The sequence below is a fragment of the Bos indicus x Bos taurus genome, chromosome 1 (assembly GCF_003369695.1).
Source record: "Bos indicus x Bos taurus breed Angus x Brahman F1 hybrid chromosome 1, Bos_hybrid_MaternalHap_v2.0, whole genome shotgun sequence".
Classification (NCBI taxonomy): domain Eukaryota; kingdom Metazoa; phylum Chordata; class Mammalia; order Artiodactyla; family Bovidae; genus Bos; species Bos indicus x Bos taurus.
This window is the reverse complement of record NC_040076.1, coordinates 43,965,491-43,990,986: the sequence shown is the minus strand read 5'-3', so window position 1 is coordinate 43,990,986 and position 25,496 is coordinate 43,965,491. Positions and strand designations below refer to the sequence as shown.

Genomic DNA, 25,496 nt, shown 5'->3' with positions numbered 1-25,496 from the left:
TAGGAAGTATACATTTTAGATGAGTACATATCCTCTTTTTCTTTCAATAGTTTAATGACAGTGAAGACCTTGCCCCCCCAACCAAGTGTGCCCAGCAAGGACAATGGCGAAGACAGTTTCAACACGGCCACCACTGCACAAAGATACAGCACTGCTTGCTCTTTTACTTGCTGACATTTCTGAAACTCCTTTGCATCCTTAGTTTATTCTTCCATTTTCCTCTGAGACCTTGACGGAAAATTTCATAATTTTTCATTTTTATAAAAAAGAAACAACTAGGAGCATAAGCTAAGGCTGAAGAGAGTGAAAGCAAGTTTTGGACAAATTTCCCCCATGGTCTGGCAACCTACCTCAGAAATGACCTCTAATGTCCCTGCTATTCTTGTCTTGGGTGTCTCATGAGAGAAGCCTACCATCTTGCCAAATTGTTAAGGAGTTTGGTCATATGGATCTGCTTCTCTGAGGGGTGAAGATGAGACCACCCAAAGTCTGTTGATTGAGCTTTAATCCAAAATTTAAACAAGAGGAGCCGAACCCTCATTCAAGTCAATAGTGTTAAAACTGTATCCAAGCTCCCAACACAGTGACTGCGAAACAGCATTTAGCACAAATTTAACAAATGCAAATTAATGATCACTGAACATATCCTCACAGAACTCCACAAACGGCATAGCCCCTCAACACTGCAGTGTAAAATGAAACAGAATAATTTCAAACTTATCTTGAAATCAGCAGGAAAAAGTTTTAGTTACAAAATCTACTGCACACTGCAAAATTGGAAATACCCTCTCTGCAAATGCTTGCAATCCTAACTTTGCAAAATGTCCCTGAAAGTTAATCATAGTTTGGCCCTGCTTTATAAATCCAACCTTTCTTGATTACTCTTCCAAGAAATACCCTCCCCCTGACATACACCACACACACACATATCTTATATTCCCACGTCTATGATTTGTCTGTTTTCTTCTCTTGCCTACTACATCCCTCCTATAGATTTCTCTCCTCAGCTTCAAGACTCTCTCAGTTCCTTGAAGACCATATACACCCAGTTGCTTGCCCTCTTCCTCTATCTAGGAAGTGATGGATGAGGGGAGATATGTAGACAATAAACAATAAAGGAAAAATATGACAATGAGTCCCTAGATAGGGTTGAAGAAAAGAAAGGAGGAGGAGTGTTCCCACTGCAACCATACCAGGGAGCACCGTAATTACATCAGGATAAAGATGTGCATACAAAAAATTTATTATTTTGTTTTCTTCCATCCTTCTCCTCCCCCACCTCATAATGTTCTTTTAAAAAAATGTAAAAAATCTCAACTATGTCTAGGGTAAACTAGAGGGGATTTATCTATTCATAATGCAAAATACCTTAGAAAAACAAACTGTTCTCAGCTACATCACATGTTAGGAACACTGACTTAAGGTGGAGGCCTGCAAGATAGGCCCGCCAAGGGTATGGATGGGGAAATAGGGAGGGAAGAACGCAGAATCCAAGACTGTTTCAACCTCCTATTTCTTTCCAACCTGCTTACCTTATTAGCATTACCTTAAGGTAATTCTTAAAGTACTTATTTTAAGCAACTATATAATTTTGCTTTTAAATTTTATTTTATAATTTTCACTGTATAAACATAGTTGTGTTTCTGTCTTCAGAATGCTTAATGTCTAAAAGAGTGACAGACAACAAAAGATCACACAAAAAGTATATTTTATACACACACACACACACACACACACATATACTATGTTAATTTTGTAGTGAAAACCACAAAGCACTATGAGAAAGTATAACAGGGGATCAAGTTTAGATAGGAGAATCAGGAAAGCCAAGCACCAGAGAATAAGCAGGGGTTAGTCAAGTACATCATAAAGAAATTCCACTTCCAGCAACACTGTGGATGACATATGATGAAATCGTATCACTAAAAAATACATAAAAACACTAGATAAAATATCTAGCATACCCTCAAATGCATGGATGAGCTTTACATGGAGCTAGAGAAATCCTGAAGCCAGGAACTAAAATGGGAAATTTCCAGAGACTAGCTTCTGGTTCCACATATTTTGAACCTTTCTCTTTAGCAATCCACACACTTCCAGTGCTAGAAGCCAAAAGACACACAGTGTTCATTTTGCAGGACACTGGTCTTTCATTTCTGATGGTGGCTGGGTGAGCTGGCACATGCAGAGTGCTCCCAAGACTGACAGGAGAAAGGCAGATTGTGAGTGAGCTGAAGCTCAATAGCTGACTACATACGAATAACAGTGGACTATCACCATTCAGGGGACAATAAAACAAGGAAGGGCTTTCAGAGGAGTCTGGCAGTGGTAGTGCAGAGCCATGAGAATCATGCCCCTATTTCCAGCACCTGAGATACTGAGGCAATGTGAGAATTAGCAGTCTCTATTTTAGGATTCTACTATTATCCAAGAAAATCAAGTTTCAGTAAAGACAGAAAAGAAGATGGAACATTTTATGAATAGCATATTTGGTTACCTTTGATCTACTAAAACAGCTAAATAATTTCTCAGCTGTCTGAACTAGCTTTATCTCTACCACTACATTCAAGATAATCAAAGAAAAAGACAATCTTCAAAGGGCCAACAAAAAAGAAGAGAACCAAAGCCAGAAAGAAGATCAAATCCCAAAGTAGGGTGATCTGTGACTCAGGAGTTATTAAAACAAAGGTCATTATTTTCTAAGCATAATTAAGTGACCAAAAGCAAAAAGATTGACAAAGTCTCTGTTCTTCATTCTGCTTAACCACCAGGACAATCCAACCTATTGGAACACACTGGATCTCCTTCATCCTGGGCAAGGAGTTGGATTGTGTTAGGGTTTGCAGGTAGGATATGACATCAAGGAGGCTAAAATGATAAGCAGGAAGATTGTCACTGCATGGTAAACATTAAGGAGCCACTGTTAATCTTTCTGCACCTGACACTCCCCTAAAGTGACTAAGTCTTCCTGTTTTCTTCCCCAGGCTTCATTCAGTCTGTAAGTGGGGCTAGATCAAAAAGGGGCAGTGGTTCTCTGATAGTCCCATAGTGCTTAATGATACACCACCTCACACTGTTCCTGTTTAATGTGTATATCTTATCTGTCTAGTAAGAGGATAAGCACTGAGACTTTAAAATTCTCCCATGGCAACCATCACAGTACTAAGTACATACAGCATAATAGACGCTTAATAAATAGTTTTTACCTTGAGAAAACTGTGGCAATACAATTGCTCTTAGAAATCAAGCCCAATCACTATATTTATAATAAAAAAACCCCAGAAGTACAGAACACTTAAGTGGCTTCACCAAGCACACACACACAACTGCTGGGAAATGAAATGAGTTCAGAAGAGCTCAAGTCCATCATTTGATGTGGCAGGAATGAAGAAGAGACTGAACTGAGAACCAGTGGCGTATTTCTAAGGACCATTTGGGGTATGGAGAAATGAAGGAACAGAATAAAACTTCAAGTGTAAGCTAAAATGTCTCTAGAATCACTTACACTTCCTTCGGGAACTTTCCCTCTGCAACGTCACTATTCAACACCTTTCCAATTTCTGCTGTTGACAAACATGAGGTCCTTACCTGTTGCACCAAACAGCATGCAGTAAATTTAAGTCTTGCTTCAAGAGTCATGGAAGGTGAGAGAAGGAAATCCCAGAGAATTCGACATTTCACTGATATGAAGGAACACACAATTCTACACAGGAGTAAGCAGAGAAACTTATAAATGAAGGACAGGAAAAATTTGGGGTGGAAGGCGGAAAAGGTTTCCATGTTTCAACACTGAAAAAAAGCAGTACTGAAGCACCACCGTGTGTTTTAAGAACCACTTGAAGCCTGGTGTGGCTAAAGACTAAGTGAGAAAGATGGGAAAGTACAGAATGAGAATGGGGTAGAGAGGTCAGGAGGCCAGATGGTGAGAGATGTTTCAGCTCTGAATAGGAGAGTGGAGTAATCCCATTAGTGGAAGATCACGCTATCATTGATGAGGAAGGGCTGGGGTGGGGGCAGTGGGTTGAAGGAAGGGACAGCCCTTACAAAGTTGTATAATAAATAACGGACAATGATTCTTTCCAATCTTCCTTCCTTACAAACAAACTACAAACAAACTAAGTAGGGAAAAACACAATGGAAGGTAATAAAAGATGAACTAAAGCTTCTCTTTTTTTCTTTTTTGGGCTGAACAAAGTTTCATATTCATGTCCATATAACTACAAGAAGCTATCTGAGGAAGCTTCTCTTATGAAGCTGCCCTGTCATTCATTTATGCTTTACTAAATACCTACTGTGAGCTTCTCTGGTGGCACAGATGGTAAAGAATCTGCCTGCAACGAGAGAGACCTGGGTTCGATCCCTGGATTGGGAAGATGCCCTGGAGGAGGGCACGGCAACCCACTCCAGTATTCTTGCCTGGAGAATCCCCATGGACAGAGGAGCCTGGTGGGCTACAGTCCGTGAGGTTGCAAAGAGTCACACACAATAAGCGACTAAGCACAGATACCTTAACAATAATTATTCATTTATTAATTCTAGGGCCAATCTTGTGATAAATTGAATGTTTCTCTAAGTCAAATGTCAAGATCTCCAAATTAAGGCTGATTCTATCACTATTTCACTTTAAAATTCTAAAAGCAGTTGATTTGAATCTCCCTTATAATGCAGTCTAATGTTTGGGCAACTGGAAGGAGTTTTCAGAGAACTATTGTTTCTTGAGACCCAGGACAGTTAACACTACAACCTCCCTCTCAGAAGGTGGTCATTAGTTAAAAGTGACTCTGCCAGCAGGCAATATAACCAAGCAATTTCAGCTCCACAAAAGACCTGGTCACATTTATTAAAAGTCATGAACACCTGTATGACATGAAGTACTTTTGTGTGTGTTAAAGTATCATTATAAACTCATATTAGAAAACCAGACAGCCAGCTTAAATGTTTAGAGGTCAGCTGGATTCTGTCTGCTGGGATACCTATATTCCCTTCTTTTTCTGAAATGATTTGGCCATTTTTGTGCTTTGGATTCCTGGTCAAATACGTGATTTTTAAGGATGTACAATTTAAACTGGCTTCAAATTCAAGAGTCACAAATTTTAAATCTTTTATAATAAAAGCAAAGGGCAAAATTAACCAATATTATGGCTTATAGTTTTGTGTTTAGCTCATCTAGAAAGCCACATGCTTTCAAAACCATGGTCTTATACGGATTTGAATTTATCACTGGCCAAAGCTCCTGAGCTACTTTTGTTTTAATCAGCCGACTTCCCTCTTTTCTTTTTTTTTTTTAAATGTTTAATTGGAGCTTTACAATACTGTGTTGGTTTCTGCCATACATCAACATGAATCAGCCATAGGTACATGAATGCCCTCCCTCGTGAACCTCCCTCTCACTTTCCACCCTATCCCACCCCTCTATGATGCAGCTCTCTGCATCATACAGCAAATTTCCACCAGCTATATATTTTACAGATGGTAATTTATACATTTCCATGCTATTCTTCCAATTCGTCCCACCATTTCCTTCCCCAACTGTGTCCACAAGTCTGTTCTCAATGTCTGTGTTTCCACTGCTGCCCTACAAACAGGCTCATCAGTACCATCTTTCTAGAGTCCATATATATGCATTAATATGCAATACTTGTTTTTCTCTCCACTCTGTATAACAGGTTCTAGGCTCATGCACCTCATTAGGACTGATTTAAATGTATTCTTTTTAATGGCTGAGTAATATTTCACTGCATGTATGTACCACATCTTCGTTATCCAATCATCAGTCAATGAACATCTAGATTGCTTCCATGTCCTAGCCGTTGCAAATGGTGCTGCAGTGAACACTGGGGTACATGCATCTCTTTCAATTATGGTTTCCTCAGGATATACGCCCAGCAGTGGGATTGTTGGGTCATACGGTAGTTCTATTACGAGTATTTTAAGGACTCACCATACTGTTCTCCTTAGTGGTTGCATCAATGTACACTCCCACAAACAGTGCAAGTGGGTTCCCTTTTCTCCACACCCCTTCCAACATTTATTGCTTGTAAATTTTTTGATGACGGCCATTCTGACCAGTGTAAGGTGATACCTCACTGGTGTTTTGTTTTGCATTTCTCCAATAATTAAGTGGTGCTGGGAAAACTGGACAGCTACATGTAAAAGAAAAAAACTAGAGCACTTCTTGACATCATACAAACTCAAATGTATTAAAGACTTAAATGTAAGGTCAGAAACTATATAACTCTTGGAGAGAAACATAGGTAGTGCACTCTTTGACATACATCACAGTAAGCCCCTCTTTGACCCACCTCCTAGAGTGCGTGCAGGGTTTCCCAGGTGGTGCTAGTGATAAAGAGCCTGCCTTCCAATGTAGAAGACAAAGACTAATGGAAATAAAAATAAAAATAAACAAATGGGACCGAAGTAAACTTAAAAGCTTTTGCATAGCAAAAGAAACAATAAGCAAGATTAAAAGACAAGCCTAAGAATGAGACAAAATAATTGCAAATGAAACAACTGACAGAGGATTAATCTCCAGAATATATAAGCAGCTCATACAGCTCAGCATCAGGCTGTCTTTTCTCCACTGTATATTCTTGCCTCCTTTGTTAAAGATAAGATACTCATAGGTGTGTGGTTTATCTCTGGGCTTTCTATCTTGTTTTATTGATCTATATTTCTGTTTTTGTGCCAGTACCATACTATCTTAATGACTGTTGCCATTGTAGCATAGTCTGAAGCCAGGAAGGTTATTCCTCCAGCTCTGTTCTTTGTTCTCAAGACTGCTTTGGCTATTCAGGGTCTTCTGTGTTTCCACACAAATTGTTAAAATTTTTGTTCTAGTTCTGTGAAAAATGCCACTGGTAGTTTGATAGGAATTGCATTGAATCTATGGAGAAGGCAATGGCACCCCACTCCAGTACTCTTGCCTGGAAAATCCCATGGACGGAGGAGCCTGGTAGGCTGCAGTCCATGGGGTCGCTAAGAGTTGGACACGACTGAGCGACTTCACTTTCACTTTCCTGCATTGGAGAAGGAAATGGCAACCCACTCCAGTGTTCTTGCTTGGCGAATCCCAGGGGCGGGGGAGCCTGGTGGGCTGCCGTCTATGGGGTTACACAGAGTCAAACATGAATGAAGTGACTTAGCAGCAGCAGCAGCATTGAATCTATACATTGCTTTGCATAGTATAATCATTTTCACAATATTGACTCTTTATCTCTCCATCTGTTTGTGTCATCTTTGATTTCTTTCATCAGTGTCTTGTAGTTTAGGTCTTTTGTGTCTTTAGGTAGGTTTATTCCTAAGTATTTTGTTGTTGTTGTTGCAATGGTGAATGGGATAGTTTCCTTAACTTCTCTTTCTAATTTTTCATTGTTAGTGTATAGAAATGCAAGGGATTTCTGTTTATTAATTTTATATCCTGAAACTTTACTATATTCATTGATTAGCTCTAGTAATTTTCCAGTGGAATTTTTAGAGTTTTCTATGTATAGTATCAAGTCATCTGCAAATAGTGAGAGTTTTACTTCTTTTTTTCCAGTCTAGATTCTTTTTATTTCTTTTTCTTCTCTGATTGTTGTGGCTAGGACTTCCAAAACTATGCTGAATAATAGTGGCAAGAGAGGGTACCTTTGTCTTAATTCCTGATCTTAGAGAAATGCTTTCAGTTTTTCAGCACTGGGAATAATGTTTGCTGTGAGTTTGTTGAATATGGCCTTTATTATGTTGAGGTAGGTTCCTCCTACACCTACTTCCTGGAAGGTTCAATATACACAAATCAATCAATGTGATACACCATATCAACAAACTGAAAGATGAAAACCACATGATTATCTCAATAGATGCAGAGAAATCTTTCAACAAAATTCAACACCCATTTATGATAAAGCCCTCTTTTCTTTCTTGATTCCTTGCTTGCTTATTTTGTTTTCAATCTGTAACCATATACTAGACACCTACTGTAGGCAAATCACTCTATTAGATGGTAAGAATTTAAGAAAAATAGAACGTAGGCCCTGCTTTCAGGGAGTTCACAGTCCAGTAGAGTAGACAAGTGTAAGTAAGACAGAAAGGACTTGGTGTTTACATTGGGTCACATTCACACTCTATACCAAGACAGAATTGGTTCTCAAGTATTTGAAAAGAGTACACCAACAGTTTCATACATAATGCTGTGAAAAACTGGCTGTGGACCCAAGAAACATACATGGGCAGAGAACTTTAGGGAGGGCTGGGGCAGGATCCATCAGCTAAGGGAGCGGCAGAATCAGACACTGTCCTTTACTTTCCATCATTCCTCTAATACGGTTTCTTTGGAGGCAAAAGAAGCAGCAGAAAGATATTCAGATATCTACAGAGGCACTGATTTTTATTTTTGGTTAAGAAAAACATGATGATGTGGGAATTAAGATTCCACAAGCCATGTGGTATGGCCAAAAAAAAAAAAGACGGAAGGTTACATTTGGGTTGAAACATATCAAAATGTATCAAAATTAAGAAGAGTAATGATAAAAGCTAAACAAGGAAATCAGAAACCCATTGTTGAATTTGTTAAAACTTGGACCATTTCTAAAAGCAGGAGAGATGGCAGTTTTATGAATGCTTTGTACTTAGATTATTAATGTATTTTCTTTTGTAGTTGGACAAAGTCGTGGAACAACATAAAGAATCGCATAGACGAATCCTGGAACAGCTTTTAATGGCAGAAAAATCTCACAGGCAAACCATACTAGAATTGGAGGAAGAAAAGAGAAAACACAAAGAATACATGGAGAAGAGTGATGAATTCATAAGCTTGCTAGAACAGGAATGTGAAAGGTAAGGCTACTCGGGACAAGACAATGAAGTATTCTCAAACTCTTCCTAACCTCTCACTATGGGTTGGGTATTATACCAAGGGATACAGGGATATACAATGAATATGACAGCCTCTGGTCTCAAAAACCTCATGGTACAGAGTGAAGAAAAGGATATGTTTAAAAACAGTATCAATGTAACACAAGAATAATCAGGTGTGATAGGACTGTGGAAATGTAAGTGCTGGGCACCTCACCTACTTCTTCAAGGGGGTGCCCTGTGAAAGCTGCAGAGAGGAGGTAATGGGTCTAGTCCTTGTGCAAATAAGAATGGAAACCACACACAAGGCAAGGGCAGAAATAAGTGCCACAGCATAGAGATAAGACAAGAGTATGGGTACTGAGGGAATGCAAGCTTTCCACAAGCTTTCCATATGGCATAGCACAGGGTGTGAGCAAAGGAAAGGCTGGCCACGGGCGCTGGATTTTATACTGTTGGCAAGGAAGAACAAATGACAAGTTATGAGAAGGAGAATGAATTGATTAGGGATGCTTTCTTAATGAACCATTAAGGAAAGATAGAAGAAAGACCGGAGGAGCTTTAACCTGGAGGCAGATATGTGTTCCAATGGCTAGAGGGTTAGGGATAACAGGGTGTAATGAGAATTGTTTATGAGGTATAGTCAATATGAATTTGTGACTAATGTGACTAGAGAGCAGAGCAAGGAAAACAGAAATGCCATTCTCCCAAATCATCCCACCCTGGCCCTCCAATTAAAATAAATAAATTTATATTTTTAAAAAAAAGAAAATAGAAAGTTATACTCCTGGTTATTCACCAAGGTGCAGAAGGTGGGAGTGGCGCACAGCTTTTTGCTGTTGCAGGGTTTCTGGTTCAAAAGGGGGAAGGGGGTCTTGCTTCAGACAAGTTGAGCATGAGGGACCTGGAGTGTTCCACTGTCCAGTGGGGAGAACAATATGTCTAAATAGACAATCCATGGTTAGAAATGTAGGTCTGGGAAAGGCTGGGCTGGTGATGTGTTTTTGCAGCTGGTGAGAGCTGAAGCTATGGGTGTTGGTTTGGTGAGGGGAGAGAATTTTGAGATGGGAACTCTAGAAAACACCACAACAATCCATCAAGTTAGGGTTTTCGTCCAAAAAAAAAAAAAAAGGGTCAAGAAGGGAAGCTGAGCAAGAATAAAGAAGGGCGGAGGACTAGAAGAATCAGAAGAGAAAGCAAAGAGCCAAACAAGGAAGGACTCTCAAGAATGAGTGAGCAGTCAAATAGCACAAGATAATACAGAAAAAGATGGGCAATAAGGAAGACACTGAAGAACTTAATGAGTCATTTCAATAAAACAGTGAAAGCAGAAGCCAAATCACAATACTCTGAAGAATAAATAAGAAATGAGAACACAGAAGCTTAGAATGTGAACTAGTATTTAGAGAAGGGAGAAAATGGTTAGTAAATATTTTATAACCATATGGAAGGCAGATTATTTTGCTCAACTTTGATTCTCTATTCTGAATCTCCTTAGAAAGTTTGCACATCCCTATTAAATTGAAAGGACAATGACTCTTCTCTATTAGTATTGCAAAGATAGAAAATAACCAATCTCAAATTTTTACTGGATCTTTGTTTCACTTTTGTTATTCCATGGATACTTCTCTTACAAGTTACAGGGCTAATGATGCTAGATTCTAACAATCACAGGAAAATACAGAAAAAATAATTACTTGTGAGTTCCCTTTTCTAAAATACTAGTAGTCTCAACTATTTTATTTGACTACTTGCAATTCATATTTTAGCAAGGTATCCAAATTACATAACCAATGGCGCTCCCATCCAGTTTCTTTTTCTACATTCATCAGGGGTTTGTTTTCTACTCACCACATAGAGAGGGGTCTTGTTACTTTGCCCCTCATGAACCTGAAGTATCTTCAGGGGCAAGTTAAATGAGCAAAAAAAGTCTGGCACTGAGGGAAGATCTGATTAAGACATTACCGTATACAATTTGGTATTCGATAAGACAATGTCATATTAAATACTATTTCGAACCCTGCAGTTTGTCGCCCGTGGCCTCATTTAGCCTCCACACTTACTTGGCACTAACTTGTTGAACACAGACACTTCCTTTCATCTCTCATTATTATGAATATTTATTCACCAGGGTCAGAGTGCTGCCCACCACAGAATAAAGAAGTAGGCAGGTAAATCCCTGCCCCAGGGGCTTACTAAACATTAACAGAGAAGATAAGAGGATACAGATTTAGGGTGGAAATGTGGAAGGCTCTTGGTGGTATAGTCCCAGTGCTCACGGTTGTATCTCTACTGTCTTCTGAAGGAAGGTTGAGAAGGGCTATCCAGAAGTAACCCTATAAAGTTGGGAGGCAGATGGTGAAGATTATTTAAATCAATAGAGAGTAAAGAAGAACAGCACTGAGAAATGAGAACACAAGAGCAGTAGGAATAAAGGCCATGGCTAGAGCAAAAGGAAAATAGTGAGATGAATGTAAATTGTACACCATAGACTCAATATATTAAGAATGGTATTGCCACATGTATCAAAGTAGTTTAAGGGGGAGAATTTTAAAAGATCATATTTTTTAGCCATATAGGACACAAAGTTTTTCTGTCTTGAAGAATAATGAAAGTAAACAAGCCATTAACCCTCCAAATTGGAAAAAATGACTGCAGTGATTCTCATTCCATGTTTAGCCATTCCAGAAGACATGGGAATATTCACCTATTTCTATTTGTCCAGGCACAGCTTCCAGATGGAACTCTTTGGGTATGAAAGTGTTAAGCCTATTCTCGACTCACAAGATAACACAGACAATACTTCTGCTCTACCTGTACATCACAGTCCCTGGAGCTTGGCTGTGTTGGTGCACTGACCCTTCCTGCCACCATGCTTGTAGCAGGGAGATTGTGGGCCTCATAAGGCATAACTGACTTCTACTTGCTTTAAGGCCATGTGCATAAAAATACTAAATGAATACCACCTCATGAAGAGGAAATGGGGGAACTAGTAATTTCAGGTAAATATATACTGAGGAGGTGTTTACACAAGAGAGTACAGTACCATTCACACATCTCATTCTATGACAACAAATGACAGAACAAACCTAACTTTAGTGAGAGTACTTCCTCTCAAACATGCAGCCACCCCTCACAAAAACAAGACTAATTTTTTCTAAGAAGTCAAAGAATAATGTTTCCTTCCTCTAACAGAGTGATATAAGCCACTCCCGAATCAGTGACCCTCAGTACAAAGAAACAAAGATATCATAACCGCCATAAAAGTGGTTTGAGTGAATACAGCCATAAATATAGCTCTATAACTATAATATAGTTTCTGACTGGAACTCTGAGAAAACACTGAAAGTTCAGAGCTCCTATTTTTAGTGTTAGATAACATCTACTTGGAAATTAAATAAAAATTAAGAAATACACGATTGAGATAGTTAATGAGACCTTAGAGGGTGTAATAATGGATTTCAAATTCAGGCTCCATTTCTGTGTTTTCTTTGGAGAATTCATTTTATGTGGAAAACCCTAAAGGAGGCTGATGTCACACACTGAGTTGAGGCCAAAATGTCTGCCAAATGATGTCGTTGTCGTAATCAGTAAACAATTGGCTTTCCCACTGCAGAAGGGTGGGGGCAGGGAACAGCTCAGGAAACCCTGTTCCCAAGTGTGTTAATGTAAAGTTTCCTTCACTGTTATCTGTGCAGTTTGGTCTGTCCATAAAATAATATGTCCACATTTCATGACAACTTTCTGTTCACCAACCAGCTCCAATGTGTGGATATGTGTATCACTGATGACCTGAATTATGTACTTGGCTGAATTACAAGTGGAGTCTATGTGAAAGGTTTTATACAAAAGCAATGCCAGTAATTTTTGGCCTTTTTGGAGGACTTCACAGGAAAGCCAAAACAAAAATCACTTTTAGTCAGTGCAGTTTTGCAAAATTTTCCCATAAGTGAAATGCCAATTTTGTCTGTACTTTCAAAATAGCTTGCATAATTTTTTTTTTTTCCTTTTTCAGTTTCAATGGGGGAAAAGGCTGGGAAGAAAAAAAAGTTCCCTATTTTTTTTTTTTTTTTTAAATCATGCTTTCTTTCTTAGAACATTAAAGCAAACCATGTATACTAACCATATATATTATTGCACTTCTGGCCTTGAAACCACCACTGAAGTAGGAAACAAACATTGTTATGGCAACTCTGTCTAAAACTGTGACTTCAACTATGGATTTTTTGAAAACCTTAAATTACTTTTTATAATATCTTCGCCAAGTAGGTTAGCACTGATAGTTGTGATCTTATAAAGCAGGACTTCAAATGGTAGCTTCTCAAAAGCCACATAGTAAGGAACGAGTCACAGGCAGAATTAATTTATTGCTGCTGTCCTGCCCAAGTGCGACTAGACAGAACAATGGCTCAGGGGGCAGAAGGGTCTTTGCAGCAAAGTCAGCAGGAGCCCAGCTTCAAGGCTGTTGCCTTGACCATATCTTGGGTTAAGTCCTTAGTAAAGAATAAAACATTTTCACCTTTCCCTTTGGCTGAAGCAACTTTATAAAGATTTCTATCATTAACTCTTTTCTACTATGACAGGCCTGTTTTCTAGATGGGCACCAGGAAAGGTGAGTGAAACACTGAGCCATATTTGACTCTCCTGTTAACTGAATATATTGGATTACTTTCAAAGGCTTCTCTCAAAAGACATCAAATCTTCTTTCTAGAGGTTTTGAATACTCCCTTGAAATATATATAAATGAACGAGTGTATTAATCTATTTTTTAGTTAAACTAACTAGTTACTTAGCTATTTAATGCTGCTGGCCACTTACTCATTCACTAAAACCAAACCAAAACAAAACAAAACAACCCACCCAAAACCCAAACCAAAAACACCCCAATTAATTAAATGCCTGTTATATGCCAGGTCCTACACTAGATACTAGGAGAAGGAAGTAGATGAGTTCCTCACTGGCATATAACCCCAACTCATTTGTGCATGTGTAGGACAGAGACACCACTATAGCCTTTATGATTTGATACTAAGGCTTCCAGGGCACTATGAAATCATGATGGGTAAGGGAAAAAAGCACCAGTATGGTACAAAAACATAATACATTAAATACTCATGAAAATAAAACAGGAGAATTCAATAAAAACATTAAACTACAGTACTTCAAGAGGATCCAGTATCTTGCAACTATTACCATTAGGATTTTCAAATTTTTTGGTCTTAAATCCCAGCTTTTAAAAATATCCCACAAAGCATAACACAGAGAGCATAATGTTTTTTAAAAATAAATAAGTAAAGTCTACTTTTTACAAATCCTATTTGGAAAGCCAGCAGTTTTAAATTTCATGCACACTAAACTATTGTTGTAGAATGCATTGTACTCAAATGCAATCATTTCCTTTCAGTTTTCTGGCAAGGAGTTATATGTATTACATATTCTCGAGGCTATGTCTTGTAAGTAGTGGAATGGATGGCAGATCTCCATTTGATCTTTGTCATTGGTATTCAGTTCTTTGTCAGAACAAAATGGAGACCACCACAAACATATTTATATTGTAACTCTACAGCAACTCACAATGTGATCAGCCCAGTGTTCATATACCTCAGATCTAACACGGGGTCTGGGTAGGGATTCAGAGAGATTACCTCACGAGGATAACCAAAAAACCCATTCGTTTAGGACTGTACATCATGACTTAACTTTCAGCAGATGTCACAAAACCATACCCTTGTAACTGCATAATTCAGTGGTTTCTATACAACACTATTTAATTATAGAGGTCAAAATTCGGCTACAGTGATGACGCTATTTGATTGCTTTTCCTTCCCAGAAAGCTGAACTAAATTTTACAAATAATTCTGGGTGTGTATTTAGATGTACAATGATTCATGAATTTACTGCTTACAAAAGAATACTACAAATGTTAAAAAGCAGTCTAAAAGGAAATATAACAAGCACAGTGAGGGATGAGGGAACTTGGAGAAAGGGGATGCTGGTCTGCAAACTGGATCTGCAGCTAGACCAGATTTGGGCAAATTCCATTTCTCCAACCTTGTATGTAAACAAATGGGACAGGCTATATTTGTGTGTCTCTTTCAGATTTAAAACACTGTGATTACGTGATACTATTATGAATAAGTATCTTTTACTTCAACCCCATCATTCTAAGCCACACTAGCAAAAGAGGTCAGTAAGAATGATAGCACCTCAACCACCAGATTCAAATCTACGTCAGCAGTGTTTCCATTTTTAGAGGATATCTAGATTTAAGTACGTCCTATCGCTTCTTGAATGTTACATATTAGAAACTGAACTTAGTATCACCTTCGCAAATTGAGGTCAATTTACAGCCTTTCTATTCCGTTTATTCCACCACAGAGAATCAATCTATGAGATAGCCATAAAAAATTACAGAAATCTCTCAATCCTAAATTTAAATGAGTAAAGATCTAGCAATAAAGACCAATCCTCTAATTTCTGAACTGTGAAAAGTGAAGCCCATCAAGACTCAGTTAGAAATCCCCAAATCTTGCTGCTAAATAGAAGTAGGGCCAGACCAGAGGCTAGCTCTGATAACATAGTAAGTAATATTCTCCCCAGAATCATTACTAAGTGCTCAACCCTTGTGCCTGCTATTCCAAGGAAAGTTAAGATGTAATTATACCATAATTGAAAAGATAAGACCTTCATAAAATATCTCAGAAGATGCAGGTGTTCATTCTGTGGTACTGACACTGGTGTTGCAATCTGATGAAAGGTTAGTCAAAAAGGATATTAAGAAGTGTAATTATCCAACGACCCACATAGCCCTAGGAGAGTGGAAGACATACAGTAAGTCTTGGATAAATATATCTAACTGGCTCATAGCTACTAGCTTAACAGCTCTATAAAACAGGTAGTCAAAGACTGAATGTGGAAAGGCAACCCCAAACTTCTGTTCCATCTGGCTATAAAATACCACGAGGAGGAAGAGTCATTAAGCCATATCAAAATGGAAAATTCTGTCTCATAAATGGAAACCAAGGTGGAACATTAGAATTAAGCTGTATCCTGAATTTCCAACTGGTAGGTAAACTTTGCTGGCAAATATATTATTTCTCATGAGAAGATGAAGGCAAACAGCTTTTGCCAGCCATGAGAATAGGAAATGCCTGGCATAAATGTTGAGTAAATATCAATGCACAGAAAGGCCTTTCCTTAGAAGGGTGTACATATAGTATTGGGTTAAAAGCATAGGCTCTGGAGTCAGAACCAACAGGAGTTTGAACCATGCTCCCATCCTCTCATCTGGTCCTACTAGCTGTTTAACCTTGAACAAAGTACTTACTCTCTGTAAGTCTCAATTTTATCATCTGTTAATAAAATGATATGGATCTCACAGGTTGCTGAAATTACTAAATTATACAATGCATAGGAAGAGCTAAGTATGATGGCTGACAGTCAGTATGCATTGGCATCTTTCTGCAAATTTGCCTTTGTTCAAGTTAGTTCATTTGCATACACTTTACTGCACCACTGGGCATATTATGGATTGCGAGGAAGAAACCTAATTGGAACCTATGCTAGTGCTAAGGATGTGCTGATGAATAAAAGTTTCCAAGGGACATACCCTTTGGTATGGGGAACAAAGACACAAAAACAAGTGTCATGTTGTGTTTCAGGTAGAATGACAGCTGAAAATACAGAGCAGGCCCAAATAAGCGGTCCTTTTCTAGGCCTGGTTGTATCTTATTTCCTTTAGATAGGGGTATTGCTGGATGTCCTAAGGATCTAACATTGTAACACTGAGCTGGACACCATAGTACTCAATAATTTCCCCCTCATCTCCTAAACCATGGAGACCTATGTCCCCCTTATGGAAATCATAAACAGAAAGGTTAATGCAATGATATTATGAAAAGCACAATCTATCACATACTCAAAATAAAGACTAACCTCAAATGATGGTTTTTAAGTGCACCAACAGACTCCACTGGTCCTTGGCCAAGGCAGTGTCACAAGATCCCCACACTAACTACATCATCTTGACTAAAGGAATTATAAAAAATCAAATATTCCCATAATAAGGTAAGTGGGCTTCTGATTTACTTTGTTCACAATTCCTTCTATAGGGCCAAGTACATGGAGAAGTTTAATAAATATTTACTGAATAAGTGACTAGAATGTAGAAAAAGTTGTTACATTTTAATTTAGTACTTTCCATTAATATCTTCTCAAAAATTATCTTCTGGATTAGTTCTTTTCACTTAGTCCAGCTTTCAGTTCAGTTCAGTTCAGTTCAGTTGCTCAGTTGTGTCCTACTCTCTGTGACCCCATGAATTGCAGCACGCCAGGCCTCCCTGTTCAATACCATCTCCCGGAGTTCACTTGAACTCATGTCCATTGAGTCAGTGATGCCATGCAGCCATCTCATCCTCTGTTTTCCCCTTCTCCTCCTGCCCCCAATCCCTCCCAGCATCAGGATCTTTTCCAGTGAGTCAACTCTTCGCATGAGGTGGCCAAGTACTGGAGTTTCAGCTTTAGCATCATTCCTTTCAAAGAACACCCAGGGCTGATCTCCTTTAGAATGGACTTGTTGGATCTCCTTGCAGTCCAAGGGACCCTCTGGAGTCTTCTCCAACACCACAGTTCAAAAGCATCAATTTTTCAGTGCTTAGCCTTCTTCACAGTCCAACTCTCACATCCATACATGACCACTGGAAAAACCACAGCCTTGACTAGACAGACCTTTGTAGGTAATGTAATGTCTCTGCTTTTGATTATGCTATCTAGGTTGGTCATAACTTTTCTTCCAAGGAGTAAGTGTCTTTTAATGTCATGGCTGCAATCACCATCTGCAGTGATTTTAGAGCCCCCCAAAATAAAGTCTGACACTGTTTCCCCATCTATTTGCCATTAAGCGATGGGACCAGATGCCATAATCCTTGTTTTCTGAATGTTGAGCTTTAAGCCAACTTTTTCACTCTCCTTTTTCACTTTCATCAAGAGGCTTTAGAGAATAAGATATGAAACAAGTCAATTTTGGTAGAGAAAGCAAAATATGCCTGAGAGCTTTGGGATTATTCTACTGAAAGCAGATATAAAACAGAATGGGTCCCCTTTATCAAGGCACTGGAAGAGAGAACCATACAAAGATAGGATTTTGGTTTAAGAACATCAGAAATATTAACTATTTAAAAAAACTAAAAATAACTCTCTCAACTCATACTTTGCATAGTTTTTGTATCTTGTTTTTATCACTGACAAAAACATGAACATTTTCCTAAATCACCAACTATTCCTGAACATCATAATTTTTAAGTACATGAATACTATTGTCATACAGATGTAATTTATTCAAATTCCCTATTGTGGGCATTTAGATTCATTCTACTTTTTTACTTTTATAAAGAACACTATGAAGAAAAGCCTCACATCCTGGTTAATTTTTATGCCTTCCTGACTGTTGCCATAGAATAAAGTTTTTGATGTGGAATTGCTAGGTCAAAAGTTATAAAACTTTTCAGGATTTTAAAAACTGTAGCTCAGTTGCTGCTGCTGCTGCTGTTAAGTCGCTTCAGTCATGTCCAACTCTGTGCGACCCCATACACGGCAGCCCACCAGGCTCCCCCATCCCTGGGATTCTCCAGGCAAGAACACTGGAGTGGGTTGCCATTTCCTTCTCCAATGCATGAAAGTGAAAAGTCAAAGTGAAGTCACTCAGTCGTGTCCGACTCCTAGAGACCCCATGGACTGCAGCCTACCAGGCTCCTCCGTCCATGGGATTTTCCAGGCAAGAGTACTGGAGTGGGGTGCCATTGCCTTCTCCAAGTTTGCATTCTATTGATATAAATAGACCATTTATACTATCACTCTCAGTGAAGGAGAGTACCCATTTCTTACTTTATAACTTTGCCTGAGACTAATCCTGAATCTGATCTCGTTTAAAATATATTAAAAACCATGTAAAGTCATAGAATGTTCATAACCCGATCAGACTTTCCCACTGACTTGGAATTTGATTTTAGAGATGTATTACTTCTGACCAAAATTCTAACATATCATCAAAAACATACTCAAACATAACATTTTCTTGAAGGAATATTTTGCCAATGTCAATATAATTTCAGTACATTTCCTTTTCCTCATCAAATTCAAATTCTAATGGCCTACCAGCACCAATCCTCCAAAACACTGCTTCTGTTGCTCTTTCTCTGAAAGGTCTGAAACCCTCTGTAGAATCCCACAAAAGCTGTAAAGTCCCAAGGCAGGATCCTGGCTTACCTTTCCTACCACATGACAAATCTGGCAATAGTTCATACTGCTTATAGTACTGGCCTTCCACAGACAAGTTTGACTTGTTTAACACTGCGGAATCCAAAGTACACTTTGTCAAATTTCCTTTTTGATAATTTGGTTGATTAGGAGTATGTGAGAATTTTCAATCAATTTCTCCTATTTAACTCAATTTCTACCCACCAATTCTCACTTCCTCACGTAACTTCCCTATTTATCATGCATAATACATTATGCCCATAGCATTGTCTCATTTATTTCCATGACTTGCCTAATGACAGCATGAAATATTTGAGATGCCTGGTGAACAGATAATTTATATCTTCAGAAAATGTTTCAGAAGAAACATATTTGCAGGATTTATGAGGCTGAGTACATGTTTCTCCAAAATAAGTAATTTCTACCATATAGTTTGTCACTTTATAGCATGCTTTTTGTTGTTGTTGTTGTTGTTCTAACTTCCCTGATAGCTCAGTTGGTAAAGAATCCGCCTGCAATGAGGAGACCCTGGTTCAATTCCTGGGTTGGGAAGATCCCCTGGAGAAGGGAAAGGCTACCCACTCCAGTATTCTGGCCTGGAGAATTCCATGGATTATATAGTCCATGGGGACGCAAAGAGCTGGACACAACTGAGTGACTTTCACTTTTTTGTTCTAAGTACATATGACATTCAAAGCATCTCATGTCATAACAAACACTGCAATATGTATATATATGTATACACACATATGTATACATATATGTGTGCATATATATGTAAAGAAACAATTTCAGGAAAAGAGAATCATATGCAGCTGATCTCAAAATGCAATATTTATCAGTAATGGCATTAGTGAGGACCAAATACAAATGGCCATAAAAATAAGAAGACCATTTCCCTGTGACGCTCATCTGTCATTTGCTTTATGTCAAATTACTTCTTACTCTAAACATATTTGTCAATTAATCAAAGCTCCACTTAATAATCTTCTCAAGAACACTCCAGCTGTTTTACAGACAAACTTCCAAGCATGATAGCATTGAGCCATTAGGACAGCACATAGATTAAATGAATGGCCTTTTCATGTGTTTATTTGCGGATACAAAGATAGAGAACTCCTGTGGCTTCTTCATATAGAAGAATTCAGTGGCTCACTCTCACCGTTCCTCTGAAGCATAAGCTTTTATCAATAAACAAAGAAGCACAAAACAACAAAAATGTTAGAAGAGGGAGAAATCACTCCTTAATTTTCACCTGTGTTGAAATCTAAGTGAGGATGCCTCAATGATGACAAAGCAGAGAAATGAGAGAAAACTTCATCCTGAAAAAACATCTGGATGGCAGCAAATGAATTCTCTTCTAGAATGCTGCTGCTGCTGCTGCTAAGTCGCTTCAGTCGTGTCCGACTCTGTGCAACCCCAGAGATGGCAGCCCACCACGTTCCCCCGTCCCTGGGATTCTCCAGGCAAGAACACTGGAGTGGGTTGCCATTTCCTTCTCCAATGCATGAAAGTGAAAAGTGAAAATGAAGTCACTCAGTCGTGTCCGACACTCAGCGACCCCATGGACTGCAGCCTACCAGGTTCCTCCGTCCATGGGAGTTTCCAGGCAAGAGTACTGGAGTGGGGTGCCATTGCCTTCTCCCTGGAAGAGTTTAATCTTGAAACATGTCTCCTTGTCTTTTCTGTATAAGTCTGTATTCTTTCAAATTGATTTTATTTTGTTAGAGAACATGTGGGGCAGTCAGTTAGTTCCCACTTCCAGTTCCAAAAAGAAGCCTCAGGAATCCAAAGAGGTGTGTAGCTTCAGAATGAATTGTTCCTGTACCATGACTGAATGCTCACAACTCACCAAATCATGCAAAAAAAAACCAAAGAAAGTTTTTTTAGATTTCAGATATTCAAATTCTTTTTATTAAATAGTGATAGCTAATTCATACTTTCCTACAGATGGTGTCTTATTAACAATTATTTTAATTTAAAATATGTAATGATTGTTGTTCTTTAGTCACTAAGTCATGTCTGAATCTGTGACCCCATAGACTGCAGCCCGCCAGGCTCCTCTGTCCATGAAATTTCCCGGGCAAGAATACTGGAGTGGGTTGCCATTTCCTTCTCCAGGGGATCTTCCTGACCCAGGGATCAACCTGGGTACCCCGCATTCCAGGCAGATTCTTTCCTGCTCAAACATAAAAAGGTGTGGGGTGGGGGCAGCGTTACAGCCTTGAATGCCTTCAGGGGACAGCACGGTAAGGAAAATGACAGGAATAGGATGTCTGGGATTTATTTCAAAATAATCCAGATTGAGAAGCATAGCCTAGTGCAGGAAAAATAATTCCCTCTCTACCCTTTAGAGATCTTGGTTGAGACCCACTGAAATAAAAGACAGATTAAGAAGAGAAAACCAAACAGAAGTTTATTAATATATATACCTCATGTATACATAGGAGATACCCAGGGAAAATGAGAAACTATAAGATGACCTAAACTACAATCCTAAATACCACCTTCAGCTAAAGACAAATGAAAGAAGAGTAGTGAGGAATGAGGAAAAGGGTAGCCCGTTATGGGAAGTTACCAGAAAAAGCTTGTGTATGGTTGCTATTCAGATTTAAGTTGGTGCCTTCTTTGCTGATAAGCTTCTCTTATGATTTAGTCATCCTTCTCTGGAGATACCCTTACACAGAGATTTCCTTCATAAACGTAAATTTCCCTTACAGAAGAGTAACTCTACTCTTATTTTCAGAACTTTTCCTATACCTGCTGTTTATTTAAACAGTCAGCTCAAAATATTTCTTATGCTAAAGAGATATACTTTTGGTGGCATATTCTGCTACCCTTCAGTAGGGTGATACAGAAGAAACAAGACTGGCCAAGAGTTAGTAAGTACTGAAGCTGTAAGAGGGACCCAAAGGGGTTCATCATATTATCATCTCCACTTCTTTATCTGTTAGAAATAACACATAAGTGAACAAATAATAACACAAGACTATAGTTAGAAATTTTAAATGAACAGAAAAGTATAAAATAAAAATTAAATATAAAGTGAAGATTTATAAAAGTAAAATGAAAATTAACCTTTCTCTGACTTTTCCTCACTTCTGACTCCCCAAAAGTAAACTGGAGCTAATAGTTTTCTGTGTATATTTCTAAAAATTTACTGTAAGCATATATCGTAAGTAATTCACAAAGGAGATCTTTCTACTTTAAAAAAAAAGTGGCCGCATATTATTTCATTCTAGAGATGCAATTCATTTGACCAGGCTTTAGATAGCATTCTTTTTTCTTTTATTTGCTACCAAACATTGCACGGTCAATTGACTCTCAATAAATTCAGATGTAGGTTAATTCCAACTTTCTTTCAGAAACAAGTTACTTAGTAGTAACTTTGCCCTTTTTTTTTTTTTTTTTGCATAATGAAGAACTAAAACCCACAAGAAAAGAAGCCTTTGCATGGGATGCTCAAGACAACACAGAAGATAGTAGTGGGGTGAGGACAGGGACAGCAGGGAGATGACACTTCCAGAGTCAGGTCCACAGACCACACTCATTTACTTGTCAGCACTTTCCCCAAGAGGTCTTAAGAGCTAGCAGGTGACGGTGGTGATTTAGTTGCTAAGTCGTGTCCTCTTTGTGACCCCATAGACTGTAGCCTGCCAGGCTCCTTTGTCCATGGGATTCTCCAGGCAAGAATACTGGAGTGGGTTGCCATTTTGTAAAAGCTACAGAGCAGGGATTTGATGCAAGAGCAGAAGCTCAGGCAGTTCAAATGAAATTTGTACTTATTTGCAGTAGTATCTGCCTGATGAAGTGAACAAAGTGACCACAGAAGAATCAAAGGTAACAGAATTCTAGAAGTAAAGCCCGCATATACTTTCTTTATGCTGTCCCCAAAACAAGGAATGCTACTTATTTGGATTTGGCACTGCCTGTGAGAGGAACAAGACATGATTCACGAACTCCAAACTGTCCCTAGAAATTTTCTGGAAAATCAGAAATAAAGCAAAATAAGAGATAAAACTATTATGAACCTGTGAGCCATTGTAATCTATGGCCACTTTCTTCTTTCAGAGAAAATGATACAAGTACTTTTTTTTTTCTTTTCTAAACTAAGCTTTACAAAAATATTATAAATCTCAACAGATAATAGTGTTAATGTATGCTCATACAGCTTATGGGTGGAATAAAGTTTCTCTTCAAACTACAAAACTAAGACAGATGATATATACATATAAAGCATCCCTGCTAAGTTGCTTGGGAGAAGGCAATGGCAACCCACTCCAGTGTTCTTGCCTGGAGAATGCCAGGGACGGGGGAGCCTCGTGGGCTGCCATCTATGGGGTCGCACAGATCAGACATGACTGAAGCGACTTAGGAGCAACAGCTAAGTTGCTTGAGTTGTGTCTGACTCTTTGTGACCCTATGGACTGTGGCTCACCAAGCTCCCCTGTCCATGGGATTCTCCAGGCAAGAACACTGAGGTGGGTTGCCATGCCCTCCTCCAGGGTATCTTCCCGACCCAGGGATTGAACTCAAGTCTCTTACAACTCCTGCATTGGCAGGCGGGTTCTTTACTACTAATGTCACCTGGGAAGCCAAAAGTAGCTCACAAGGTCATATAAAAACTTAGATCTAGGCACAGATCAAATAATATCAATGTCTTTTATGAAAGATGAATAATCTTGGAACATATTTGTTAAACTGATAACAATGATAATAATAGTGGTAACAATTAGATCCTAAAAAAACCACTGAGAAAACTATAGAACTAATAAATAAGCTCAGCAAGCTTATAAAATACAAGCTAGATCAATACACAAAAATCAACGGTATTTCCACACAGTAGCTGTGAGCAAACTAAAAATGAAATTCAGAAAACAATTTTATTTACAATAGCACCAAAAAGAAATAAAGCATTTGGAAATAAATTAAACAAAAGAAGTACAAGGCACACTCTGAAAACTACAAAAGAACATTGACAGATACTAAAGAAGCCCTAGAGAAGACTCTACACATGGACATCCCAGATGGTCAACACCGAAATCAGACTGATTATATTCTTTGCAGCCAAAGATGGAGAAGCTCTATACAATCAGCAAAAACAAGACTGGGAGCTGACTGTGGCTCAGATCATGAACTCCTTATTGCCAAATTCAGACTTAAATTGAAGAAAGTAGGGAAAACCACTAGACCATTCATGTATGACCTAAATCAAATCCCTTATGATTATACAGTGGAAGTGAGAAATAGATTTAAGGGACTAGATCTGATAGGCAGAGTGCCTGATGAACTATGGACGGAGGTTTGTGACATTGTATAGGAGACAGGAATCAAGACCATCCCCAAGAAAAAGAAATGCAAAAAAGCAAAATGGCTGTCTGAGGAGGCCTTACAAATAGCTGTGGAAAGAAGAGAAGTGAAAAGCAAAGGAGAAAAGGAAAGATATAAGAATATTAATACAGAGTTCCAAAGAATAGCAAGGAGAGATAAGAAAGCCTTCCTCAGCGATCAATGCAAAGAAATAGAGGAAAACAACAGAACGGGAAAGACTAGAGATCTCTTCAAGAAAATCAGAGATACTAAGGGAACATTTCGTGCAAAGATGGGCTCAATAAAGGACAGAAATGGTACGGACCTAAAAGAAGCAGAAGATATTAAGAAGAGGTGGCAAGAATACACAGAAGAACTGTACAAAAAAGATCTACACGACCAAGATAATCACGATGGTGTGATCACTCACCTAGAGCCAGACATCCTGGAATGTGAAGTCAAGTGGCCCTTAGAAAGCATCACTACGAACAAAGCTAGTGGAGGGGATTCCAGTGGAGCTATTTCAAATCCTGAAAGATGATGCTGTGAAAGTGCTGCACTCAATATGCCAGCAAATTAGGAAAACTCAGCAGTGGCCACAGGACTGGAAAAGGTCAGTTTTCATTCTAATCCCAAAGAAAGGCAATGCCAAAGAATGTTCAAACTACCGCACAATTGCACTCACCTCACACGCTACTAAAGTAATGCTCAAAATTCTCCAAACCAGGCTTCCGCAATATGTGAACTGTGAACTTCCAGATGTTCAAGCTGGTTTTAGAAAAGGCAGAGGAACCAGAGATCAAATTGCCAACATCCACTGGATCATCGAAAAAGCAAGAGAGTTCTAGAAAAACATCTATTTCTGCTTTATTGACTATGCCAAGGCCTTTGACTGTGTGGATCACAATAAACTGTGGAAAATTCTGAAAGAGATGGAAATAGCAGACCACCTAACCTGCCTTTTGAGAAACCTTTATGCAGGTCAGGAAGCAATAGTTAGAACTGGACATGGAACAACAGACTGGTTCCAAATAGGAAAAGGAGTACGTCAAGGCTGTATATTGTCACCATGCTTATTTAACTTATATGCAGAGTACATC

The 25,496-nt window shown here is 38.6% G+C and overlaps 2 protein-coding genes across 4 annotated transcripts in view; one reads left to right on the top strand and one right to left on the bottom strand.

The window, feature by feature from the left end:
• The window catches only part of CMSS1 (cms1 ribosomal small subunit homolog), a 394,265-nt gene that overhangs the window by 270,534 nt on the left and 98,235 nt on the right, over window positions 1-25,496 (bottom strand). The window lies entirely within an intron of this gene.
• FILIP1L (filamin A interacting protein 1 like) overlaps window positions 1-25,496 on the top strand; it is a 116,673-nt gene that overhangs the window by 1,710 nt on the left and 89,467 nt on the right. For both annotated transcript variants that reach the window (XM_027557683.1, XM_027557776.1), the window contains exon 3: window positions 8,636-8,814. In XM_027557683.1, the coding sequence (XP_027413484.1) occupies window positions 8,636-8,814 (179 nt within the window). The remainder of the gene's footprint in view (window positions 1-8,635; window positions 8,815-25,496) is intronic.